Here is a 20,883-nt window from a genome sequence, read left to right on the forward strand (position 1 = left end):
GGAATACAATTAGAACCACCCTGTATATACCTATACCAATTGTAATATGAAAAAAATATCAGAGAAATATTATTTTTTTCTTTAAAGTTTCTAAAGCATAAAATTACTTAAAATACTATTTAATTAAATATTTTCTACGTATAACGTGCCTCTAATAAAAAATGAAAAAAGTACAAGACTTACAAGAACCTTGCAGCAAGACCAAGACTACATTCTGCATACCCAAGACCAAGACAACTTACTACGTATATTGGGTTAAAACTGCCTCTTAGTAATTTTTGATACCGAATAATCTTTAGAGAGCGCATTTATCTTTAAAGTTTTTCTTGTTTAACGTAATACATCGAAATACCCAGACAGCAGTGCTTTTGGAAGGAAGCAAACGAAATAATAAATTCAAAGGTACATGTCTCGGCTACCTGTGACACCTTTGCATTGACAAATAAGTACCGCACTACCGAATGAAGGTGGTACCGATTGAAAAATGCAAAGTACCAGCCAGCGCGATCGCATCTCATTAGTCTCTAATGGACCCGTGATGCCGTGCCCCCCCATTGGCCAATACTACCCACGCCTCTGACCAATGGGCTAGCGGTACGATCTCCCGCAGAAAATGGCCGGGCGGTACCTAGACCGGTATTGGAGCGGTACGATCGGCAACAACGTCTGACACTGTCGCGCTCTCTCTGTTACAACGCTCTATAGACGGATATTTCTGCTTTATGCGTGTTGTCAGTTGTTTGTGTGCGTTGGGAGAGGCGACAGGAGCAAAATGGTACTACCGATACTACTTGGCAACTGTGCCGGCTGGATTTCATGAGTATCGTATGGTAGAATAAAAATGTTGAACTATTTTGTCTATTAAACGCGGCTTGAAAGTTAAATTTCTTCTTCTATTAAACGCCCTGTATGTTACTGTAGGTTGAATTTTCATTAAAAATCGACTTGATTTATACCATAAATTGAATAATAAACTACGTGTCATAAGTACTTTTTTAACTGCATTAAGCAATAAATAATTTTATTGTTAATTTTATATATTATTTAACATAAAATAATTAAAAAAAATTAAGAATGATTTAATAAAATATGCGGTGTGCGGAAACTATATAATTTATGTATTTGTTTTTTAACCCTCGACTGGCGTTTAAACTTCTTAAAATGTTTACGTTTAAGAATTAAGCATCGCCGCGCCATTTACCTTTAAGTTAGGGTACCAATATGCAACTGTTAAAGGCGCACTTGATTTTATCAAGTATTGTTCTTACCACCGGGGGCTAAAGTTTCATTGGGGTCTGTGTGGCACCACCACGCCAAGAATGTTTCATTATTAGGATGGTGGGTAGTCTAAAAAGTGTGCCTCACTGGGACGCTAATTTTTAGGAAGCAATTAAGTGGTTTGATGAACTTAAAGAGGCTTAAGTGAGATGAAGAGCATCGAGACATTGATTTTTCTCCGAAGAGTAACTATAACTCCGATTCTGAATCTCTTACTCAGAAGAAAAAAAATTGAATAATCAATACCAGAAAAGAAAGAGATGTGGTATATGGCAACCATATGTCAATGAAGAAATGACAAAAAAAGAAAAGCTCATGAATCAAATGTGCACGATCCATGTGCGGCAAATGCAGATCCTATATTAGTATGAACTGTATTTGAAAAAGTTATGTACATTCAAGGTTTGCAGTTTTGTTGAAAATAATTTATGTTTATTACTTTAGCTTCACATTTCAGTTGTTTGTACTTTTAATAATACGGTAAAATCATAAAATATATATGTTTTTAATTTCTATGGGTTTCTTAGCCAAGTTATATTTCTGTTGTCAAAAATTCCTGAAAAGTGCGTTTTACTTTATTTTTGTGTCCGTTCTTATTAATTGGTTGAAAATTAATGAAATTGTATGTTCACAAGTTTGAGTATATTGTAAACAGTGTTAAAATAACAAGCTTTTTATAAAATCTCTTCAACATGTATTTTAAATTGAAAAAAAAATTGGGGTCCGTTGGACCCCAGCACGCCATAAGCGTTACAAAGATTCACCATGCCAGTTGTTGAGGGTAAAATTATTTGAAACAGAGCATTTGTATAAGAACTACTACGCATAGAGAATCTTAAGAAGTTACCGCAAAGAGCTGCGATAAACAAAGCGTTGACAGCAGAAATCTATAAGTACGACCTCGTGCTTCTGTACCATTAAAGCCAAACGTGCGACAGCATCTCCATAGACGGCGGTACCTTTCTATTTACCCGCGGCCTGTCGCCGTGAATTCCCTGTCAGATGGTTTACGAGCCACCCAACATACCACAATCAGAGCGACAAATAAAATATTTTCCTTACAGTAAGAACCACATACGTATATTGTTATTCAATATCCAGCTGCATAATTTTGCATATCTTCAATAGTTTGTATACCGTAACCTGCGTTAATACGCTATACACATAGAAGTTTTTGAGAACATAGAGAATATAGAATAGAGAACATAGATCAAAACCAAATCCTGTTCTTATTTCTTAAATTATTTTATACATATTTAAGGATCCAAAAATACCTACATACCTATTTATTAATATTTTTGTAAAAATACCTATAGTTTATACCAAATAAACTTTTAGTAACGTCATTAGGCTTGACCAACGCAACGTTGCCCACTTTTATATATTTTCTTTTAATCAAAATATTTTAGGAAACAAAATAAATTAATTATAAATATATAAATAATTATTAATTAACATCAGGGCAACGGCCGCGCGGCCCAGCTACGTCGAAACACCGGTTCCCCTTAGAACACCGAAGTTAAGCGATGTAAGGCGATACTAGTGGATGGACGGGTGACCGGTTCGAAATTCTGTATCGTGCTGTTGTCCAATAAAAGCAAAAGTGTAAAATCTATTGACACACACTGCTCATTCACGCCGGTTCGAGGCCGGATGAGATCGGATATCTCGTGAGTAAGAGTTGATTTAGACACTTGCCAAGTCGGTGGTAGGCCATTGACCATGATATGGCCGAGGACCGCGGTTCAGATTCCGCGTAAACGAAGTACGCCCCGTCCAGATTAGCCCTGGCAACAAAAAGCAGACGTTAACTGAAATCTTTACTTTACTTTACTGTTAATTAACATCAATAAAACTCACCTCTTTAAAAGCACTTAAAGGACATAAACGGCCATTACTACCGCTTTCTCGTTCAAACTATTTTAATAAGGTTGCAATGAGTTTTTTGCAACGGCTATTAAGCAATCTTGTACGCTTCGCACTAAAGAAGTTCTAAAAAGAACAATGTTCGACTCTAAGCAGGTCTGCTAGTAAATATATGTAAGCTTAAAGTATCACAACACAATTCAATTCATTTACAACAAAAACTCCTAATACAAAACTAAAGTGTCAAAACGAATGACAATTGTCAGGAAATAAATAAATAAATGAGGCAACTTGATATTTTTTACAGCAGAGCTACCACCTGAATTCCCAGCGGGAAATTTAAATTCCAGTTAGTCAGCCCGGTGTCGAATATGTCAATGGTTGGCAACAATCAATATAAAAATCGCGCCCTCGATTACGTAACTAAAAGTTTAATTGGTATCGCTTATAGGTATATAATATGTATAGGATATATTTACAACGTCTAGGTTTCATATAGGCTTTTGGCCTCTTATGTTATATGGTTTTAAAGATTTCTTGTATTTGTAGATATGCTCATTATAATGAATTAATATGAAAATATATTCATTAATTATGAAAATGTCGTAACATTTGTAGAAAATTTTATGTAATTTTAGAATACAAAGACATGTAGAAGCTCAAATGCTGTGGTTTTCCAAGAACACTTGTTTTTGGGCGAATTTTTGGGATGCCAAAACGACTCATTTTTTTTATTAAAATGACATTTAATTTTGAAAGAAAAACGAATTATAACAGACAATTCTTATTTTTTTATAAATTAGTAAGTGCCTATATGCCGGTTCATATTCTTATGGAATAAAATTAATTCACCCAGTAGGTAGGTACCTAGCTTGTAAAAATAAATATCACAGTAATGCGACATGGAGCAAAATATGATTAGGCAACAAATCCGTCAGGGTTCATTAAGCCTGCGGTAAATTTAAACGACGTGGAAAATTTCACGTGTCACTGAATCTGGCTAACCCGGCGGCAGCCTCGCCTATGTGGAGTAGATAACTGAATATTCACAACAACGAACGCAGGCCCCCGATTTTCACAAAACAGAAAATTAAGGTGACCACTAATTATATGCCATGATTTATTCATGAACTACACTATTAAACATGACAAAAAGAATAAAGAAAACCTATAGGTACGGAGCGATCAACAATGATTGAAATAGTTGGTTATTCTGATTTTGCTCGTTTGGTTTAAATTGCTCCTTTGGTTTAAGTTTATTTTTATTTAAAAAAATTTAGCGTCAAAACAAACCAAAATTTAAATATGACTAATTTTTTGGCGATATTTAAATTCCCTTTTCATAATAATGTGAGACTAACCAAAATTTTAGGGGGTGTAGTCCGTAGTATACAGGGCCCGGCAATAGTGCGTTGGGCATCTGTAGCTCCTACTTAGAACTTAGAATAAAAAACTTTGTGTTGGAAATTTTGTGTAAGTGCACACCTAAAGTATGTAGTAGGATGTATTTCAGGAAAGTAAAAATAAATAAATAAATAATTCGAACACCCTGTATATTATTGCAGTTTTGGCTTCTTTTCAGGTCACTTTACATAATCCTAAGATATGAGTAAATACATTTCGATAGTTTTAGAGATATTATTAAATACATAAAATATATATATTTTTCAGCCTTTCATAAAAAAATACTGGTATTTACGTTAGATGGTCTGTACTTACTTTGCTATAAATATCGTAATCTTATATCATACAGGATGTTCAAAATTCTACGCCAAACTCTAAAATATAAAATAATTTTTCTTCGTCTTTTTTAAATGGAACACATTTTAATTTTTTATCAGTTCCTGAAAGAAGTACTATACAATCTTTTGAACTTAATATCACCACTATTGACGTCGTGGACACTGTGAAATTCTTAGGACTTGTTGTAGACAACTCGTTAAAATGGGATTTGCACTTCGAAGCTTTATCAAAGAAACTAAGCGCTGCCTGTTTTGCCCTAGGATCTGTTTCTAAGGAACCTATCAACCTCTAGAATAGTCTATTATGCCCTTTTTGAGTCGCATCTTCGTTATGCCCTTCCATTCTGGGGTACTTGCTGCGCGACAAAATTTGATCGTATTTTCAAACTTCAAAAGAGAGCAGTCCGATATTTATTGGGATTGAACAGTAGAACTCACTGCCAGAATTTCTTTAAAAATTTCAAAATACTGACTCTTTCTTCTTTATTCATTTTTGAATCCGTTTGCTTAATTCGCAGGCACAAATCTGCAATTCCCATCTCACAACTATCCACTAAGGAATGCGGAGCACGATCTTTTTCTGCGAACCCCGAGCTCAGAACTAGTTAAAGGCTCAATACTGTACAATGCCAAAAAAATGTACAATCATCTGCCTTTGAATATCAAGTCGCTTTCAATCTTTCCCGCATTTCGCAAATCTCTGAAACCATACTTACTGGAGAGAGCTCTATATGCGGTAAACGACATTTTTGTTGAAGTTTAATCCTGAATAATTTTGAATTTTAAAATTTTGATCACTCACACACTGGTTAAAAGTCTAGTATTTAATATTTTATGACTCTTAAATGATTATATCCATTTACAATTTTTCTATTGTAAGATTTTATTGATACGCCTTTTTTTGTGTTCTGCAATGTCTATGTATTAATGTATTAATTTTAATGACGCAATTTTTTTTGAATTGTATGATTTGTATTGTATGATATTCTTTTATTATTTGTATATTTTTTGTGTTTTTGTTTGTTTTGTAAATACTTTGTCGATGAAGCTATTTTAGCTTTTTGTACAATAAAGCGGTGTTTGGTTTGGTTGTATTTATTTATAAAGCGGCCCATATCTTATCAAACAAATTGCGCAACACAGGCTGTTGCGCAACGAGTTGCCAATGTATGGTAACGTTTGATGCGTTGCGCAATTGTTTGATACGTTTCAAGAATGTTTGAATTCTTTTGTGCAACAGGCGTTTGCGCAGCGCGTTGTGCAGTGTATGTGTTTGGTTTGGTGCGCTTCGTTGGTTGCGCTTCGTTGGTTGCGCTTCGTTGTGCAATATTTTAGTTGTTTTAGTTCTTTCATCCAAATTCTTTGTTTTCTTTTTTGTTTTTTGGTATCATTGACATCATCTATGGAATATACGATAATAATTGACGCAATGACAATTGAGGACATGATTGTTTCTCAAACAATGCACAACTTTTAATAAAAAGTTTGATCAAAATTTTACTAAAGCGGCCCATACATTATCAAACAAATTGCACAACAAAGCGATGCGCAACGTTGCGTTGTGCAACTCCATCATCACCCATACACTTGGTAAAATTTGATCAAACTTTTTATTAAAAGTTGTGCATTGTTCGAGAACCAAGCGACGACGCACGTCCCGCTAAAAAAACAGGTTGGCAACTAAAATACTGCACAACAAAGCGCAACACACACATACACTACACAACGCGTTGCGCAAACAGTCCCGTTACAAAAGAATTCCAACATTCTTGAAACTTATCAACCAATTCCGCAAAGCATCAAACAGGGCCATACATTGGCAACTCGTTGCGCAACAGCCTGTGTTGCGCAATTTGTTTGATAATGTATGGGCCGCTTAAGTGCATGGGTGATGCATTTGTGCAACGGAACGTTACGCATTGCTTTGTTGCGCAACTTGTTTGATAGTGTATGGACCGGTGAATCAGTTGTGCAACGCAACGTTGCGCATCACTTTGTTGCACAATTTGTTTGACAATGTATGGGCCGCTTAAGACACAGGTACTTTAAGTTTGCACTTAACCGAAATTCCCAAGTTTTTCATTCTATAGGAGCTACATAGATACACTATTACAGGACACTGCAGAATTGGTTAACTAGGAAACGTTAAATACGAAATTTCCGAATTATCCTTATCTATAATCCTTTTTTCTACCTCTTACCCACATTGCATACCTACTTGTCGTTGTTTATTTATTTTTTCGATTTTCGGCCGGATCTTCGTGGTCCTTCGAATTAATCGGGCCCAACGGTCAAGCGGCAGACGACTTCAGGGGCAAAGGGGGCCACACCGCCCTTCGGTCTCGTCGTCGATTGTCACCGCGGCCCCATAAATAACACGCGCGGACTCGTCGTCTGATGCAGAGGGACCGAACGCGGCACCCGGTCTCGTTTACATAAATTTCCGAGGGCCCCACTAAATCGGGGCCACCGATTGATTGTCGGCGGCGATCGGCGGGTTCGCGGAATCCGCCGGACGACGACGGGGCACAAAAGCCGACGACGACGTTTCGGCCATGAATTATGCACCGATGCCCGGCCTTTCCTAATTAGTCCTGTATGATTATACGATTTTAGCACCTAGCTCGTCAGCGACAGAAAAAAAGGTTTTAATGTCTAATCTTGTCTTTGTTTAAGATAATTCCTTTATTTGAGAAGGTGCGAAAAGTTACATTTTTAAGTAATCAACAGATGATATTCACGAATAATTAAAAACTAGGTACCTATTTATCCAATTTACAAATAGAAATAGTAAAATTTTGACTAATGTTTCAGTCAAAAGTTCTATTTTTTTTGGTATTAGCCAGACTGGTTTTTACTTGTTGGAGCAATAATACTAATCTTTGTATACTATAGACTATACCGGTTGCGTCTCAAAAGTGGCTCACCCCTATAACTTTTTTATTTTTTCAGATAACAAAACGAGATTTGGTATGTTAGTATATGACATAAATTAGGATTGATTGACGTATTCAATTGTTTTGGTCACTTCCTGTTTTACCGGAAATGACTACAACTTTTGATTTTTAAATGACACCCTCGGTATTTTTTACTTTATTCAATAGAAAATTACATTCTGAATAGAATAACTCATCATCCAACCAAACCAAACTTTTGACATTTTCGCTTAATAAAAAATCGTATTTTAAAATTCAATCTAGAGTGCCATGGCTATGTTATAAACACTAATTCTTACTCAAGGAGACTTGGAAAAATAGATTTGATCGTCTAATGTTTTTAGTGTCTTGTCCTGGCCAGTTAGAAAATGCTCAAATCGTATTTTTAATCATATCTCAATTTTTTCAAATGGAACGAGGGTGGCTCATTAGCATATTTGGAAAAAGCATTTTTTACGAATAATTTGATATACCACACTTAGTATCTCGAGTCAAATTTTCGTTACGAACCGTAAGTTATAATTCTAAATAAACCATATGCGAAAATGTCAAAAGTTGACATGTCATTCTATTCAGAGTATTATTTTCTATCCAATAAAGTAAAAAAATACCGAGGGTGCCATTTATAAATCAAAACCAGGGCCGGCGGAAGGGCCGGGAGAACCGGGCGGCCGCCCGGAGCGCCGGATGTGAGGGGCGCCACAACAGCAACTAAAATATTTAAAAACAGTAATCTAAACAAATAGTAACGAATATCCAATTCAATAATTAATCGGTACTATCAATTTCCACATTAACACATTAGCTATTACCACACCACATAGGGAAGAATATCTGACTAAACATTATAAACACTATACTATATCCTAGATGTATCCTATTAATAGTTTACTGAAATTATTCTCAAAAAAATCCTTAGCACGAAAGCTTTGGGATAGTTTTGATTTCTTCTATTCTATATGTTTTTTGAGTGCTCTATCCGAAACTGGAATTTGCGAATTCATTTTTGTGGAAGAATATTAAACAAAATTAAATAAAAAAAAATATAAATCGGATTTGTTCGTGGCATTTTTATAACTCAAAAGCTAACAACTTTTTATAAATAATCCTTCTTTCTATAATTCTCGTTTTTATAAATTTCTAAACAAACTGTTTTGGGTCAAGGGCCAGCAAAATTAACAGTTTTAGACTGACCGCTCAAAATTGCACTTTTCTACTATTCACACCCTTTATTTGTTATTATTAATGGCTGATATACCCTAAAGTTATATGGGGAAATATTCATTCGCAAGAAGCTGAAGAGGATCCTGATATCCTGATTATCAAAAAAAAAAACCTAGGGTACTCGCCTAGTCTCAATAATTTCCTTCCGCCGGCCCTGATCAAAACTTGTAGTCATTTCCGGTGAAACAGGAAGTGACCAAAAACAATTGAATACGCTCATTCAATCCTAATTTATGTCATATACTAACATACCAAATCTGGTTTTTTTAACTGAAAAAATAAAAAAGTTATAGGGGTAAGCCACTTCTGAGACGCATCCGGTATATGATATAAAAAATTACTTATTTGCTCAAAATTATTGTTTGAATTTAATGCAAATAGTGTTTTCCCTACTTTTGTATAAAATTTTATGGAAGCAATGATGATTCAATATACAACTCAACATTAAGTGTGCAAATACAATAAGACTCACCTTAAATAAGTGCAAATATTTTTAGGGGTGGTATATTTCGACCTCAGAAACACTCTATGTGTTTTTTTTCGCAAAAATTTTGTTTTGAAAATTTGAAATTTTTTGATTTTTTTTTTAAATTTTTAGTTAAAAAACATAATAACTACATAATATGGCAACGTAACTAGTAGATTAAATTTCTAAGAAAGAAAATCCAGAAAAGATCAAGCGGTTGTGAAAAGATAAGCAAAAATAAATTTTTTAAATTTTCAAACTAAAATATCTCGGTTGTTTTAAAACCAAAAATTTTATTTTTGCTTATTTGAAAAACGGTAAAGAGAAAATGTTTCTTTTATCGAGATCTACGAACCCTGAAAATATTTTCACTCATTTAAGACTCACCCTGTATATTGAAAAATAAAAATTTTCATCAGACAAATATTGTTCCTTTCTTTAAAGTTTCATTTGCATTAAATTATCTGAAAACTATTTATTTAAAGATATTCTGCATTAATTTGTACAAAACTTGCAAGAGTTTGCAGTAAGGGAGTCTTGGTTTTGGTCTTGTATTTGCTCATCCCCAGGTTTTTTAGTTAAGTTTATCAATTTACAACTCAAAATAAAGTATTTCCTTGTGACAAAGCAATAATTTTCTTGCATGGTTTCCTGCAAAAGATACATTTTTACGTCCTAATCAGATTATTATTCACGAATAATTAAGAGCGAACAATATACTATTATTAAAACTTTAATTTATGTAATATCCCGCAGAGCATGTAAAATTTAATACATGTTTACAGTACGTAATTTTAAACGAGGTATTTAAACAGATTTGAAATTAAAAAAAGAAGTACAAATAAATGTGTTCTGATTTTTTTTTATTTCTTTAAGAATTACTTATATCACAGCTTATATATAAGATATAAAGTCTTTAAAACACTCTTTAATGTATTATCCAGGCCGAGAGGGCTAATTTTCTCAAGTGACTTATATGTTATATAACACGCGAGTGCCAGACAAAATTTTATCCAACAGCAGAACTGTTTCCTGTCCAATCTCTAAAGAATATTGATTTAAAAGGATGTACCAGTTCTACTTTCATTGTTGTGAATTAATAAATGATCAGGGTGCGTTTATGTTACTATGCAATATAGATGTGCGTTTTCTTTTTTGTAAATAATAAATAGCACTGACATTAAGACGTCATTTAGATAAATCGCGATTTTTTAACGATACAATAGTGAATTATCAACCAGCAAGTCAGATTTTAAAGAAAAATGATTCAGGAAGATCTTCCTCAAGAAATTATTAACCAGGCAGAGGCGGCTACAGCACAAATACTGCCATAAAAATCTCGTGGCGTATATGATAGGGAATTCAAGCGTAAACTATACCTAAGTATTTCCTCATGCTTTGATGTTATATAGGTACACCCCCTTAGTATTTTTTGTACCATGATAATTTTTTTTAAATATATCGTTGAAAATCAATTTTATTTGTGCGTTTCGATTTGTTTAATAAAGCCGGTCCCACACGTTGTATTAACACCTTCCAACATTGGACACATGAACATTTGCCACATCGTGTAGGAAACACACTTGTGAATTGCAATATTGTCGAAGCCTATGCCAAATTGTGGCTAAATGGTGTGTCCAACGTTGGATTGTGTAGGACTGGCTTTAATATACATAGGCTTGAATTTAAAATAACAATGGTTTGAGCGATTTTATAATAAACAGAAATATTTTTTTTGATCTCCCTGTTTGTTATTCGATCAGTTGTTTGAGACAGATCGAATATTTCGACGCTCCTTAACATATAAACCAAATTTCAGCTTTCAATATGCCGAATTTATGATTTACCAATGCTCATTCAAGATCATCATGTTTTTGTCAATTTTACACATGTTTTATTTTTCATCTCGAAAACTATTGAAGATAGGTATAGGTCAGTGTAATAGAAAAATGGTGAGATATATGAAAGAAGTTTCGAAAAATGTAATAATATACCGGGTGTTCCATTTAAAGATGCTACCACGTTTAATTTGTAGAATTGCAGTATAAATGAACCATAAATCCCTAAGGAATAATTCGTTATGCTTATATTATCTTAAGCTGAAACATAAGCGGATATACAAGTATAGCACAAATAAGAATAGAACATGCTATCAGGAACATCATTCTACTCAGATCACCGCTTGTTTATCTTGCTGACAACTTTTTTGATCAAAAAATGAGGTAAAACACCAGGCAGTGTTATCCGTGTCTTCAGTTGTAGATATAACATTCCATCAAAAGCACCAACATACCAAAAATATATTTTCTTTAACTTTTTGAAAAAAAAGGTGCCTTTATAAGTTTATAGACTATCATTGTATAGAGTACACAATTTTAAAGTTGCAACTATTACTTTTGGAATATCAATAAACAATTCTTATATTTCTAGACACTCACCTAACATTTTACTGAGATCGGCATTGTGCAGGTCCGGATTTTCATCCGCCAACTTTTTCCTTTCCACTTTGGCCCACACCATGAAGGCGTTCATGGGCCTCCTGATGCGGGCCTCCTTCGTGGCTTTCTGGCTCTGATTAGGGCCCCCTAATTTCTGCCCGAATCCGGCCCTGGCAGCGTACACTGGCATGGCGTCCGCGTAGTTCGGCTGTCTGGCATAGTCAAACCTGAAAAGTCGTTTAATTTTACCGTGATTTTAGCTGCCAGCAGGGAAACAGTGTCTGAGTGTTACATACTCTAAGCCCACGGCCACACAGAAAGCGTTTTTAGCGTAAAGCGTCTTTAGCGACTAAAACAAATAACAGGATTATATGTATGGGAGTGGCTCCACCAAAAGCGTGTAGCGTTCGGCGTGTCTCGCAAAAAAAGCAAATGAAAACAAATCAGTTGTTTTCTGTAGCGTCTTTAGCGATTTCTATGAGACCCCGTCATAGGCGGACGTTATATTTAATAATACAATAAAAATAAATTAAATAGTATGCATTTTTTTTCATTTTAGGGTATTATCTAAAAATATTTTTATAGAGAACATCTACAGTTTAGGAAGATTCTATTAAATTCAAAAATTTGAAGGAAATGTTTGAAAAAGTGTAGTTTGAAATGTTGAAAAATTTATAAATTAAAGGAATATTTTCTTATGCGTAAAAAATAGTTTTTTTATGCGTAAAAAATAGTTTTTTTATGCGTAAAAAGTGTCTTTTTCTGCGTAAAAAAGGTTTTTTAGCAGAAACAAATATTTTTTGACGCGTAAAAAATAGTTTTTTACGTGTAAACTAAAAAAAATTTTTTTGGATAAAATATTTTTTTGACCAGAGACAATAAGTTTTTGACGCGTAAAAATTAGTTTTTGTACGTGTAACAAATAGATTTTTACACGTAACAAATAGTTTTATACACGTAAAGAATAGTTTTCTACAGTAACAAATACATAGTTTTATACGCTTAAAAAATAGTTTACTACCAGTAATAAATAGTTTTATACGCGTAAAAAATTGTTTTTTACTTGTAACAGTTTTATTCAAGTAAAATAATAAAAATAGTTTTTTACACGTAATAATTTGATTCACTTTTACAAAATTTGTATTAAAATATCAATATTTTTGATAAACACGTGGACTGCTCATAAATACACGTCGCATCACTACGAATTTTTAAGCCGTTAATTATTAATGATGTCCTGAAATTGCGTTAGCAACTAGTAATATTTACTATTCTATTATATAATTATAATTATTTATTATATTATATTATAATTATAACAAGTAACCACAACACTACAACATAAAAAAACTATACGCATATAAACTAAAATTCCTAAAATAAAAGGCAAATAATAATTATAATTTTTACACACACCACTGGCACTAGCAGTAGATTGTGCATGTTTGTCGCCTAATATATGCCCCGGCCCGTCCACAATTCAATTCCAGCATCTTTTATCTTCGTCTCTTTAACGCTAACTGCGCCGATCTCGCCTATCTCTTTCGCACAGGATTGATTGTTGAACGGACCGGGAATCCACGAGCTTGCAACGCCCCGTTACTAATTGACATTTTGATAGAAACTGCAGACCTGCCGCGTCTTTTGCGTGTTTTTAATGAACAAAAATCGAAAAAAAAAACGCTTAAAACGGTAAAATCGCAAAAAGCGCTTGAGACGCAAAAAACGCAAAACGCTAAAACGCTTTCTGTGTGGCCGTGGGCTAAGTCTTTTTAAAGAAATATGAAAACTTAAGTAATCAACTTACCGATTGTCGTACCCCCTGTAGTCGTTATAGGCTTCCATGGAACTCGCCCACATGTCAGTTTTAGGGAGGACTTGTGGTAATACCTGAGTGGTGGGGATCATATCTTGAGGATCTCCGCTGGTATAGTCTTGGGAGTACCTCCCTAGTTGGTACTGGGAAGTTAGAAGAGGTGAAGGAGAATTTGAAGGTGAAAGACAACTGCTGTAAGGATTGGACTGGCCTGAAGGCGATGGGGTACATGGGTGATCTTCCATTAAGCTGAAAAGAAATAATCTCCTTTAGTATTTTGGATTTCACATCATGATATATGATGGGTTCAGAAGTGTCAAGTCATAAAATGTAATTATGGAGAAAATGAGTTAAAGTTTTTTAATGTGACTTAAGTGAAATAAAACAGGTTGGATAAACAGGCTATAGTTGCTTAATACGAGAAGTATGACTTTATTTATTTCTTTACTGGAAAAAAAGCAATATTCTATAAAAGTACAAAGACGATTAACTTAAAATAGTAGAAAATTGGACTTAATCTATTTTAATTCTGACCACTTCATATATTACTAAGGAAAAATACTTAGAACTATAGTTGGGGGTTGGAACCTTTGGAAACATAGCAAAATAAAACACTAAATCACCATCATCAGCAGATGATTAAAACTTGAGCTTTAATCATCTGCTGATGATGCTAACATGGTTAACGAAACTCGCGTTCAGTATAAAAGTAAAAGTGTTTTGGTGTACCTACTTAGAACGCTAGAACATAGGAGTCCTTCATTTTACGTAGCATCACAGATAACACATAATGTAAATAAGTAATGATTATGTGTTATCTGTGGTAGCATATTCTAGGCGGTTTCACCATTGTTTTATTTTAAGCGGTTTTATTAATGCCATATTTAATAAGAAAGGTTTAACACATTTTGTTTAATACACGGATTTAACAAATCAATAACTGGTCGAGATCAGAAATCAAATTAAAGACATTGCTGATTAAGAATAGTCTTTGCGAAAGAATTTAAGTTGGAGAGCGTTGGAGAAGGATTTAAGGTTAGTTAATGGAAGATGTAAACGACCAACATATACAAAGTGTCTCAATATTCCGTGGACATTGAACTATTACGTATTTTTGGGGTCAAAATAAGTTCATTAGACACAATTTACCTCTATACAAAAGTGTATATAGCTTCCTTTGGACGCTAAAAGGCATCAAACTTTAAAAAAATAAACACATTTTTCAGATAAGAACCGTTATTCCTATTTGAATGAGATCTTTGGTGTCTATGTTTTGCTAAGTGAGACTTTCACAAAAATCGAGTAAAAGTATGAGAAGGGTTGAAACTACCCCCCACCCCTACATAAATTTTACTATAAATATTTTTTAACTCCACCGACGACAGATTTTCTTTTCAATAAAATTGTATATAAGAAATATGTCTTTGCTTTTTTCGTAAAATTGTATCTATATTTGGTAGGTCTGCTTTGGAAAAATAAATTCTCTAAAAATGTTTTTCCAAACCAAAAACTATGCGATGTAACGTTTTTACAAGAGGATAAAGAGAGGGTCAACTTTCGTTTAGCTGAAATCAGTTATTAGAAAAAAAAATTGTCTTTAAAAAGCTACTGTGGACCACGGAAAACACAAATTTTCCTGCGGAAATGCGTAATTTCCAAATTTCGCACTTTAGAATAATTGAAATCTGCTATAAAAAAATATATTTTGCGTTTTATTTTTAATATTTTTCTGAACATAAACAAACAAAAAAATTTTCCTGCGGAAATAAGCTGTTTTCATTTTCTAAGGAAATTTATTAGACTTTAGAATAGCTGAAATCAATTATATAAAAAATAAATATATTTTCGCCTTTTAGAAGCATTCACGAATTGAGAAAAATAAAAATTTTCCTGCGGAAATAAACTGTATCCATTTTCTGAGGATAATTATTAAAATATAAAAACTACAGCTTAACACCCTCCACAAAGAAAAGCTAACCAAAGCAACCCAAATCCTAACCAATCTAATAATATTTTTGCAAAATCACAGTTAATTATTAAAATATAAAAACTACAGCTTAACACCCTCAACAAAGAAAAGCTAACCAAAGCATCCCAAATGCTAACCAATCTAATATTTTTGCAAAATCACAGTTGATTTTTCAAATATAAAAGAAAACTGCATGATCCAAAGATTTTTGTTTTGAATCAGCCCTATTTACGTAAAGCTTTAATAAAAAACAAGGCAAGTGCAACATTCCGAGGTACTTATAGGTTTAAAAGAACCTATATTATCTATTCTACAAGAATTGTTATTCCTCCGAAAGATGTTTTACCCCACCCAGCACCCCTATTCGCTCCCGGGTCCTGTAAGCTTCTAAACTGAAAAATGTATGAAAAACAAAGTGCACAGAATGACATGACACATTTCCGCAGGAATTTGTTTGTATTTCTTTGCTCGTAAAGGCTCGTATAAAACAAATATAAGTTCATTTTTCATGTAACTGATTTCGGCTATTCTAAAGTCGAAGCATTTTTTTATGTAAAATAAAAATAAAAAATTTCCGCCGACACTTTTTTGTGTTTTTATGTTTAGAAAAATGTCTAAAACACACCCGAAGACTAGTTCTGATGTAACAGATTTCAGCTATAGGTACTAAAGTCCGAAAAAAGAAAATGACGCATTTCCGCAGGAAAATTTTTGTATATTTGTACTCCTAACGCCTTCTAGAACGCATATATAAAGACATTTTTTTATATAACAGATTTCAGCTAAACGAAAGTTGAGCCTAAAGAGATTTTTGGGAAAAACATTTTTAGAGAATTTATTTTTCCAAAACAGACGTACACAATATACATGGAGTTAGGTTAGGTAATATTCCGTGGACATAGAGCAAGTATCTATGAATTTTTTTAATCAAAATTTTTATGAAGCTTATTGTCAAATATAATTTGTTATACTAACATAAAATGTTATATTTTGGCCAACAAGATTATTAAAAACATAATACATTTTAGGCGCCTCTGTAGATTAATGTGGCAAAAAACATTTTTGAAAGTCGGCTTCCCAAAAATTTTTTTTTTCCTTAAAAAGTATGTGCGGTGGTATTTTTTAAAAGAGATAAAAATGTAGTAAATACTAGAAGGACCATTTTGCGGTTGAGTTGGATAATATTTATTCTAAAATTTATGTAATGGTGGGGGTAGTTTTCACCTTTCTCGTGCTTTTTCTTGATATTGCTGAAAATCAAATGTTAACGCACTTTGCAAAACATAGACACCCAAAATCTCAATAAAATCAGATTAGAAAATATATTTCTTTTGTATAGATTTCCTAAGGGGTGGTAGACTCATTAGCGTAACTAGCAATTTATCCTCCGAGTTTTAGCCCAGGGGGGGCCCGGTGCTTCTGCTTTTTTTAAATGAAAAATAACTTTAAAAAACACATTTTTTGAATAAAACGTTTATATGAATTTCTCTATCAATAAATTCATAGACTTGGTTATCAAACCGTGTTCCCGTAGATTACTTAAATACCTACAAATTTTCTAAAAAAATAAAAATTAACACATTTTTTGAACACAACAAAATAATATTAACTAAATAAAACTAGAAAACGTCATTTTTACTGCATCACAAGCAGATAAAAATTAATACGTAGCCAAGAGTCACAATTCAGGATTTCTCTGGGGGGTGCCCAGCAGTACCTGGGGGGGGGCACCCCCGGGCTCCCCTGTAGTTACGCCAATGAGTAGACTACTACACCATAGGAAATACCATTATAATTTTTAGACAAACTTCTCATTATTTGGACAGTGATTCAGAAATAAAAACAACAAAATTGGACATTTCCAATCTATATAAAAACATGTTTTTATGGACTTTTTAATGAACAATTTTTTACATGTATACAAGACTGATTATTTTCCAATTTTTTAATAACTTTGAGAACTATTACAGCACGTTTTTTATTTCTTTTTTAACAAATAAAATGTCGATAATTCGCTTTTTTGCTTTTAAATGAGAGGAGAGTCGCTATTCTATGGCGCGGCGGCAGGTCAAGGCAAAGGAGAAGGTTCTGAAATGTCCTTTAGTGAACAATAGAATGTTTGTGTTACAGATTTTAGCATATTTTCCCCTTTGCCCATATCTTTTGCTTAGGAAATGCAACATTTTTTGAAGAAAATTATTTAAAAACTAAAGTATAAAATATATTAATCACAACACTGAGAAAAAGAAAGGATGTATTCTGTTAGATAAACATTTTTCATGCTTGAAACAAACTACAGGGTGTTTCAAAAAACATGTACATGCTATATCTGGTGGGGAGATTCTTCACGTAAAAATAAAATTTATTTTTGTAAATCAAAAGTTCTGCTTTGATTCGTAGCTACGGAGGGTTAATTTTTTTGCTTTATTATAATTATCTTCCAACTGCGAGGAAAAAAAGTCTTTTTAGTTTTTTTAGAAAAATATTCCAGTGATAACACTTATGCACGTCCCTAGTGAATATGTCGATACTTTTTTAACATTATGTAGTACTTTTTTAAAATTTGTAACATTAATAGTAACTTTTGCCTTCAAAATTTTATTCCAATCGCTAAATTTCTCCTCGCTAGAGATGGTTCGTGTTTTTTGAAACACCCTGTATATACTTTCAGTTTATAAAAAATGATAACATAACAATACTTAGTTTACCTAGTGCAAAAATGATTTATCTTGACTGACACTAAATCATATTCTAAGGAAATTAATTGTACCGACTCAACCTTGACACCTAAACATAAAATGATTGATTATTATAAAATGAGATACAACAGGGAGATTCCATGAGAATAGTATTGCGGTAGGTATATTTACTTTTTCTTTTATTTCGACAAATTCAAACACAAGAAATAATCATAGAAATGTATATAAAATTTTATACGAATGATAATTGAAGGTTTTAAAAGAACAGCTCTGTGATCCCCGAAGTAATGCAAAACATTTCCAACAGTTGCAGATGGATACTAAGTAAATCCGTTTTGCCAATTCCTTTCAGCCTGTTGAAATACCAATAAACATGAAATATGTAGGTACTTATTGAAATCATGATGGAATATTAAGTACTTATTGAATAAGTGATGGAATATTGAAACTCTCACAGAATGAAGTTGTAAAAATATATAAAATTTTATGGAGAACTCATATACAGGGTGTCCTAATATTCTGTGGACATAGAACTACTACGTATTTTTAGAATCAAAATAAGTTCATTGGATACAATTTACCTCTATATAAAATTGCTTCGTTTGTCCGCTAGAGGGCATCAAACTTTAAAAAAATAAACATATTTTTTCAGATATTATAAGGATCGTTATTCCGATTTGGTTGAGATTTTGGGTGTCTATACCGCGTGCGTCTTAAAAGTGGCTCACCCCCTATAACTTTTTTATTTTTTCAGATAAAGAAATGAGATTTGGTATGTTTCGGTCGCTTCCGGTTTCACCGGAAAAGACTACAACTTTTTATTTTTAAATAGCACCATCGGTATTTTTTTACTTTATTCGATAGAAAATGACACTCTGAATAGAAGGACATATCATATGTCAACTTTTGACATTTTCGCATATGGTTTATTTGAAATTGTAACATCCCGTTCATAACGACAATTTGACTCGAAATACCAAGTGTGTGGTATCAAATGAATCGTAAAAAAATGCTTTTTCCAAAAATGCTAATGAGCCACCCTCGTTCTATTTGAAAAAATTGAGAGATGATTAAAAATACGATTTGGGCATCTTTTAACCGGCCAGGACAAGACACTAAAAACATTAGACGATTTTTCCAAGGCTCCTTGATTAAAAATTAGTGTTTTTAACAGCCATGGCATTCTAGATTGAAATTTAAAATACAATTTTATTTTAAGCGAAAATGTCAAAAGTTGACATATGAGTCATTCTATTCAGAATGTCATTTTCTATAGAATAAAGTTAAAAAATACCGAGGGTGCCATTTAAAAACAAAAGTTGTAGTCATTTTCGGTGGAACAGGAAGTGGCAGAAAACAATTGAATACGTCAATTAATCCTAATTTATGTCATATACTAACATACCAAATCTCGATTTTTTATCTGAAAAAATAAAAAAGTTATAGTGGTGAGCCACTTTTGAGACGCACCCGGTATATTTTAGCGCTAACATTTGACTTCCACAAAAATTTAAAAACTATGGTAAGGCTGAAAACTATCCTCACCCCTACATAAATTTTAGTGTAAATATTTTCCAATTTCACCCTCCACAGATTTTTTTTTTCGTAAAATAGTCCTTCTTGTATTTACTACAGTTTTGTCTCTTGTAAAAAACGCCACATCGCATAGTTTTTGTTTTTGAAAAAAAAATGGAGAATTTATTTTTCCAAAGCAGACCAACAAAATATACAGGGAGTTCCAATATTCGGTAGACATTACAACTACGTACTTTTTGAATCAAATCGTTTGTCCGTTAGAGGACATCAATCAAAAATAAACCCGAACGTTAATTAATTTAAAACTTATTAATTTTTTAATCTTTTTATGAAGCTTATTTTCAAATATAATTTGTGGTACCAACATAAAATTCCATATTTTCGCCAAGTAGATTATTAAGTCGGTCCAATACGATGTGTCAAACACCTTCCTACGTTAAGGCGGCTACAGACGGCATGGCAAGCCTTGGCCAGTGTCCGCTCGTTTCAACGTTGGCGCATCGTGTGTAGGGGAGATTGCCCCAGCGCCGGACAGTTTCCAGTACCGGACACTTTGGATTTTCTGGTTTCCATATGAATTGGCTGTAACTCCCTATTAAAATCAGTTAAAACGTTATATGTACGTTACATATTTCGCGCCATTTCCATTTATTTCATGTCGTTGTCGAGATATTTGTGATTAAGTGTTTACGTGGGTGTTTTCAAGTGATTCGACTAAATTTTAGGCCCCTTATATAATACGTAAAGGTAAGTTTAGTAGTTCACTAATAACTTATATAACAACTTACATTATTGGGGACTATAACCACATGCGCAAACGGACGAAATTATTTATAGGTTATGTTCAATACGTATTTTATCTTTCGCTGACATTTCCCCAGTATCGGACACCCGTACATTGCCCAGTACCGGA

General features: G+C 33.3%; 1 protein-coding gene across 1 annotated transcript in view; it reads right to left on the reverse strand.

Moving 5' to 3' along the window:
* Positions 1–20,883, reverse strand: part of LOC115882971 (transcription factor SOX-30) — a 140,983-nt gene that overhangs the window by 66,879 nt on the left and 53,221 nt on the right. Inside the window, exons 2-3 of the mRNA XM_030901239.1 lie at positions 13,758–14,015; positions 11,951–12,177 (exon numbers count right to left, since the gene is read on the reverse strand). Of these exons, the coding sequence (XP_030757099.1) occupies positions 11,951–12,177; positions 13,758–14,015 (485 nt within the window). The remainder of the gene's footprint in view (positions 1–11,950; positions 12,178–13,757; positions 14,016–20,883) is intronic.

Source organism: Sitophilus oryzae, unplaced genomic scaffold, assembly GCF_002938485.1.
Source record: "Sitophilus oryzae breed Bouriz unplaced genomic scaffold, Soryzae_2.0 scaffold_1801_pilon_pilon, whole genome shotgun sequence".
Lineage (NCBI taxonomy): Eukaryota > Metazoa > Arthropoda > Insecta > Coleoptera > Curculionidae > Sitophilus > Sitophilus oryzae.